Source organism: Chinchilla lanigera, unplaced genomic scaffold (assembly GCF_000276665.1).
Source record: "Chinchilla lanigera isolate Chin_1 unplaced genomic scaffold, ChiLan1.0 scaffold00099, whole genome shotgun sequence".
Taxonomy (NCBI): Eukaryota; Metazoa; Chordata; class Mammalia; order Rodentia; family Chinchillidae; genus Chinchilla; species Chinchilla lanigera.
Genome location: NW_004955500.1, coordinates 8,293,630 through 8,300,869, shown reverse-complemented (window position 1 = coordinate 8,300,869; position 7,240 = coordinate 8,293,630). Strand labels below are relative to the sequence as shown.

The 7,240-nt window shown below is 43.7% G+C and overlaps 1 protein-coding gene and 1 non-coding gene across 3 annotated transcripts in view; both read right to left on the bottom strand.

Moving 5' to 3' along the window:
• Positions 1-445: 445 nt before the first annotated feature.
• The window catches only part of Spats2 (spermatogenesis associated, serine-rich 2), a 126,192-nt gene continuing 119,397 nt past the window's right edge, over positions 446-7,240 (bottom strand). The window contains exons 11-13 of one of the 2 annotated variants that reach the window (XM_013505714.1): positions 6,764-6,866; positions 3,328-3,581; positions 446-1,673 (exon numbers count right to left, since the gene is read on the bottom strand). In XM_013505714.1, the coding sequence (XP_013361168.1) occupies positions 1,365-1,673; positions 3,328-3,581; positions 6,764-6,866 (666 nt within the window). In that variant the 3' untranslated portion in view covers positions 446-1,364. The remainder of the gene's footprint in view (positions 1,674-3,327; positions 3,582-6,763; positions 6,867-7,240) is intronic. The other variant, XM_013505715.1, reaches the window with a different exon arrangement.
• Trnai-gau lies at positions 6,973-7,044 on the bottom strand. Its single transcript has one exon. It is a non-coding gene; the product is annotated as a tRNA-Ile (tRNA).

Below are 7,240 nucleotides of genomic sequence, written 5' to 3'. Positions count from 1 at the left end.
TGGGCTGGGGGAACACAAGCTCTGCTGTTATTAAATCTCTGGAGCTGGAGGGAGGAGTGGGGCGGAAGGGTCTGGCACCAGTGCCACCTGCTACATGCAGGAGCTTCATTACACTGTTACATTCACTACTTCTATCAAGGCATGTGGGGGGTTGTGTAAATATAACCTTTGGTTGCCCAGGGGAATGGTTAACAGCTGAGGTTTTTCTAAACTGGTTAAGTTCTCCTTGGCAATGTCACCATTTGGATCTTTTCCCACAGTAGCTGCATTTTCTCATGGCTGGCTTTCACATTTTCATCTGGTCCCGAAGCTAAGCAGCAGGGGACAAATGACTCAGGAGTCAGACACCTTCTCTGAAGCACAGAACAAGCTGTCTGAGCGACTTCTACCCATAAGGCCCGAAGAAAAACAGGTAAGGAAGTCACTTGCTGCTGTGAAGCAAACGTGGGAACATTTATACAGTTATTTTTATTTATTCCTCTATAAAGATTGACTGCAGCAATTTTTGATGGGCAACAGATTAACACTAATTATATTGCTATAAATGTGGTGCAGGATAAGAACAGGATTCAGGAAAGGAGGCGAACAACAACAAAAATCTCGAAACACTGAAACAAAGAGGTATGTATTTACAACTTTTAAAAAACTTTCCTTGAATGCTAACTTCCTATAGACTTCCTCAGAGTGGTCTGCAGCCTCAGGCTGGCCTACGGTCACAGGAAACAAGGCTCTGGGCATTTTGAAGAACCACAGGGTAAGCTATGATGCCAAGCAGGGAGCTGAAACCCTGCTTCCAGTGTCAAGTCTCAGGCACGTTCTGGGACAGAGGCAGATTATCCAATGTTTCCTTGTGTTCTCTTTTTCACCAATTTGCACTCTTTTCTGGCTAATCCAGTGCAACAGACAATCCCTTCCTGGTGAAACTGTTCTTTAGAGTGGACCTGGCAGGAATCCATGGCTTCTGCTTATAGTAAGAAGGTGACAGGTCTATCTCTGACCCACTCCTCCTGAGACAGCCTCGATAGCGGGGGCTTGTTGGGTAAGGCCTCTTTGGGCAGATGGAAGACCTGGTGCAATGTTGCTCACCCTTGGGAAACCTGGCCCCTGTTATCCCTGATCCCTGGTGGGAAAGACCGATCACAATCAGCATATCATCGGGAAAAGTCAAGGGAAAAAACAACTCCCCCTCTGAAAATAAAGAAGATATACGGAGAGAAGAAATAAAAAATATTTAGAATGGCACAGAAAGTGATATGCATAAACTTCTTTTTGTTATTAAACCTAACTACATATTTCCTAAAGTCCAGTTATCATGTTGAATTGTGTGGGGTAGAGAAGCGACTGGAATTTCCCTGGAATTTCTCTCAAGAGTTCGCAGCTCTGGGCTGAGAGGTTCTGGGTTTGCGCTGGGGGAGCCCCTTTCTGAATGAGGGTTTAGATGGGCTAGGCTCCATGGTGGCTCCATTTCCACTGGTCCCTGCAGAGTGAGCCTGGACCTGCTCACTAGTGTTTCCTGGCGCCTGGGATGGAGCACTCTGATACCTGGAACCAGATGAATACCACGAGCTATTTCTGTAATGACCCGCACTGTCATGTCGTCCTTGGTTCGCAGCGTCATTGGACTTCTGGCCTTGTGGCCTATAACCTTGTCCTCTTCTGTTTCCCGGCAACACCTAAGGATAAAAGAATACAATGTTCAACGTACTCTGGCATTCTGGTCTCAGTTTAGTTTATGGAGTATTCTGAAAGCATAATCCCAGTATCTCATGTCTGAAACTCAGAATTTTGTCAGCCAATCTGACCTACCCACTATATCACACGTAGTACATTTTCCAATAATCTTTCCCTGCCTTTACCCCACTGAGTTTACTTCACTTTAGATAGGCATGGGAAGAAAGCTACCATGCAAGACAAACAATTCTTGAGGTTGTTCCAAGCTCTTAATTGGACATATATCTTGTATGTCTGAACTTTGTAGATCATAAGGTATTTGTAAAGATAATGGAACATGTGAAATAATAAAAAAGCAGCATTATGGTCTGCTTTAGTAGACAGCATGAACCAAAGGTTAAACCACGCTTCTGTGACATTTAATACATTGCACAATGCAATCCAAAAGGCATATGTCTTATGGGGTTTCTTCTTTGTCCGACAAACCTCAATGCCAAACCAGTCCTGAAGAATTCTGACAGCACTGACTTGGACTGCTATTATTCTCCAAAACAAGAAGAAATTATAGGCTGGTGGTTATTCTACCCCTGTAAGGTTCACTTTCTCTTCCCCTGACATTCACAATGAGCTTCTAGGGAGTTACACTTTCAGATGCACGCTGGTAAAAGGACCACTGCCACTGTTTGTCTACCTTGAGATGGGTGTACGACTCCCAACGTGACTAACTACCAAGCAGTGCTACCTACAAAAGTAAGGGTTAGTGCCAATATAAAAAAATCAGCAGTTCTTGGCTACAAGTCTAAACTGTCTGCTGCTTTGGAATATCGTATCAAATGCTTTCTCAGGAACTACTTGGGGGCTGCAGGGATGCAAAATAGGTATGGAATGAAAATGGAGAGAGGAAGGTAAGCTAGACACGGTGGTACACACCTGTACCGCATTTGAGAGGTTGAGGCAGGAGGACTGTCATGAGTTCCAGGCCAGCCTGGGGTACAAAGTGAATTCCAGGCCAGCCTCAACTACACAGCGAGACCCTGTCTCAAAAAACAAACTAACTAACAAATAAATAGAGGGGGAAGGGGGAAGGGGGAAAGGGAGGGGAGGGGATGGGGAGGTAGAGAGGGAGAAAGGTAATATTGAGCTGCTTCCTGCTGCCTGATTGGCTATCGGGTCTCAGCATTATATGGGTGTTTTTGATCAGCTTAGGCATGTTACTGTTCTGATATGAACAGTAATGATTACATAGCAACAAAAGACCAGATATAAAACAAAATCAAAGTTTTAGTAAGCACAGGATGTAGAATTCCAACATGTAAAAAATCCTTTTTATTAATTTTCCAGATACCCTATGTTATTAAAAGAGTATCATTCTCCATGGAACATGAGGTAGCTGTGAAGCTGGATGTAGTGGCGCACCCCTGTAATTCCAACATTCAGCAGGCTGAGGCAGGACAATCGTTGCAAATTCGAGACTAGCCTGGGCTACAAAGTGAGCTCAAGACCAGCCTGAACTGCATAGTGAGACTCTGTCTCTAAAAGACAAAAAAAAAAAAAAAAAAAAAAAAAAAACAAAACCACAAGCTGTAAATGTGTATGTGACATATACATATGGACAGAGACAGGACATAGCTATTAGTACTTAAACACCTTGGGTGCCTTTTCTCTCTCACAGGCTCGGTGTGGAAGCTGGATTACCTCCCGATGAGGCTGGCAGGGCCGGCTGCTAGAGTTTGCTGTAGCTGCAGGAGCTTCTCCTGATGCAGAATTTCTCTTGCTAGCACCTGTCAGGCTGGGAGCAGAGGCACAGGTGGAAGAGGAAGCAGCACAGGCGTCACTAGAGCCACTCAAGGACACAGGTATGACTGAGTTACATCGGGATCTGGTTGAATAACTGTTTTTTGGGTGGGACACTGAAACAGAAATACAATGAATATGTGGTCATATGATGGAAGAACAGTGAGTAAAGTTCTTCCTATTTCTCCATTTTTCTTTTTCCTCTTTTTTTTTTTTTTGGTTTTTCTCCGGTACCGGGAACCAAACTCATGACCTTGCGCTTGCCAGGCAGGCGCTTTTGCCGCTGAGCTAAATCCCCAGCCCCTATTTCTCCATTTTTCAATGAGCAATTTAAGATAAAGAACTGTCTACCTGAATAGTTATACAGAAAAACCTTTAAAATGGGGGAAGGAAAATCTCCCTCCTGCCCTCTTCCTCTGTTCTCTCCAAAACTTTTTTTTTTCAATTTTAAAGAGTAAAAGAAGGATAACATAATAATAGGGGGGGCTTACCAAATTACAGACAAAGTGGTAGGAAATTATCAATGGTTATTGTTTTACATATTGTTATCTACAAGATAGTTTCTCAGGAAAACAAATAGACAAATAATAGTGAGTTACAGACAAAAGAGGTAGGAGATTATCAATAGTGGTACTATACTCTGGTATCTTCAAAGTGGCTTCTAAAGAAAATAAATAGAGCTATACATGAGTGACCTATTGAATAATCATTAACTTTTCTCAATGGTTGTTGTAGGAAAAACATAATGATAGACATGCATCCATTTATGAAATAGGATAGGAACAATATAAACATTGCAGTGTTATGGATAGATTAGTAGGAAAATATCAATGACTGCTGTAATACATGGTGGTATCTTCAAAGTGGTTTCTCAGGAAGACAGAGATACGCAAGAAGGATCTAACAAGTAGTTACAGCCTAAGGGTTGTCAAAAATCAAGTGAGTCGTCTGGGGCCAAAGCCATTTTTTGTAGCGTTTTCTCTCCAGCCTCCCATCGCATTGGGGCCCCACAACCAGTTAGTGTCCTCTCCCCAACTGTCAGCACAGGCAGCAGGAATCCTGCTGCAGACTTCTCCGGAGCTCCACCACAGCCTGTACTGTCAGGGGAAGAATGGCTTCCAGGGAGTCTCCACATGTATTGTGCAAGGTCCTCCTGGTTTACAGCTTCCAAGCGGCTCTCATGACCCCAGTCCACAGGACCTCTGACCCCTCAGGCTTAGTCTGCATTGTCATGTTCTCCGAGTCCTTGTTCAGCAGCTGCTCCTCTGCTGACTCCAGACCTTTCTGGTTCTCAATGGCAGAAGCAAGAGTGGCCCATTGTATAGCATGTATTCCCAGAGGTTTTTCCATGTTTGAATGATTCACACAGGTCCATGGGTGGGCATCTGCAGCTGGTGCATGGTGGGCCAATTCTGTCACTGTTTCTCTGTGTCATGGTAGTTCTCAATTGAGCGGCGCCAGCGCGCAACAGTGCTCGCCGCCACGTGGCTCCCCCTGCACAGGGGGCTCTCCTTCTGGGCGCCTACGAGGCAGTCCAAAACTTCTTTATAAAGGAATTCTTAGAGGCAGGAGAACAACTTAAATTCAAGTTATTCATCTCCCCTTCCACCACCACTGACTAATGACTTCTCGGCATTTCCTACTACAGTACCTAAACTCCTGGCTATACCTCCAGCAGCTGAATAAGCCCAGGAACCACAGTATAGGCCATATGTTCAATTTTCTATGCAAGGAACATTACAAAGTACAGACTTTGCAAAATAAGAAAAGGTAAACAATTTAAGTCTTTGCTAAATCCTTTTTTAAAAGTTTGAATAATGCAAGTTAAAAATGATCAAGATCAGTTTAATATGAATAGAATCAGTCTTTACAACATATGTGTATCTTGCCAAATTTCCTTCTGCAAAAATAACCCCAAATCCAAAATACCAATCTGTTATGATTTGTGTCTAGATGTCTCCCCAAAGCCTCACACACCTTTAGATGGGGTTTCTTCCAAGGCAACTGAATCTGGAGTTTGTGACTGATTCGGAGTGCAATGCTGGGATTAAGGGTGCTGCGATTAAAGGTGGGTGACTGCCCACTGACTGGACTGGCAACACCCTAATCCCAGCAGTCTGAATAAGATAAAAGGGGGCAGAAAGAGGCTTGTCTCTTCTTTTTGCTCTTGTCGATTTTGCTGTCTTTCATTGCCATGTGCGGCACATCTGCCATGTTCCACCCTGCCTTGCAGACAGCCGATATGGACTGAAACCTCTACGAACTGTGAGCCAAACAAACCCTTCCCCCTTTTACTTTGCAAGTCAGGTATTTTGTCTTACCAATGAGAAAAGTAACTAAGACACAATCTAACTGAAAAATACTAATATTTTCAATTCAAAATGTTGTCAGAATTCAATGGCTTAAAATTACTCCTCAGACTTTTTTCTTGGCTTGAAGTCTGGACTAATGATGAGTGAACAATCACTGTCCTAAGGCTAACATTTCACTTAAATGTTATTTCATTTTTCTTGCAGAGCGATTATCTAACCCAGGGCCTCACACATGTAGGCCTATGCTCTGAACTACACAGCCCTTGCCCCAGCATTTCACTTTTACAGAAGACAAAACAGTGGAGCCGAGTTCAGACCCTGGTTGAAATTCTCAATCTGAGGCACTGCACCCTCCCTAATCTTTAATGCTACTATTTAAGGGCCCACTAGCCAGGTACGGTGATACATGCCTATAATCCTAGCATCCTAGTAGGCTGAAGCTGCAAGATTCCAAGTTCAAGCCCAGCTTGGGCAACGCTGCAAGACTCTTTCTCAAAATTAAAAATTAAAAAAGGGGCTGAGGATACAGCTTACTGTGAAGGCCTGGAGTTTAATCCTCAGTACCACACACACAGGGACACCCACATGGGCAAAGACGCAGACACACAAATGCACATGGACGCATACAAAAACTATTATGTGCCAGGCAGGGCAAGAACTGTTATCTCTTGTTATCTCCATTTAAAGATGAGTAAAGGGAGGTTCCAAGCTATCTGCCCGGGGAAGGATTCAAACGTGGTCTGATTCCAGAGTTCCATGTTCTTTATGGTGTATGCCTCTAAACTCAGCAGAAAATAGTAGAAAAAGAGCATTTTATAACACACGGAGCTGGTAAATATCCTCAGAGTTCAAAGTACATTCAAAGTTATGTTTCATAAAAACAAGAGAACAAGAGTCACTGAGGAGCTCAGGGGAGAGGCTAGTCAGCACGTCAGTCACTCGTTAACAGTGACGGCTGCACGACCCAGAGTCTCTCACCATCTTACCTTGTCCAAATGAATCAATGCTCTTCTTCAGAGTCTCCACATCACAAGTGAACCGGGCTACTCGTCCCAGATCCTCATCATATTTACGTTCGCTAACAAAGTGCTGGATTTGAAAGGGCAGATGTCTGCAGGTTAGACAAACACTGTACAAGGAAACTATAACTTGCTATACATAGGTGAAAGAGTGTTCTTTTTCGTTTGTTTGTCTTTAGGGTTACCGAAAATCGAACTCAGGACCTCCTGCTTATCAGGCAGGTGCTGTGCCACTGAGCTATATCCCTGACCCATTGTTTGTTTTACAGACAAGGTCTTGTCTCACTATATAATGTAGCCCAGGCTGGCCTTGAATTCGTGGCAGTCTTCCCGACTGTTTCTGGGAGAAATGTGCTGCCATGCTGGGACCATGCCCGGACTATAAACAGCATTATTTTCCATTTTCTTCTTTCAACTGCTTCACAGTTTACTAAGTGACCGTCA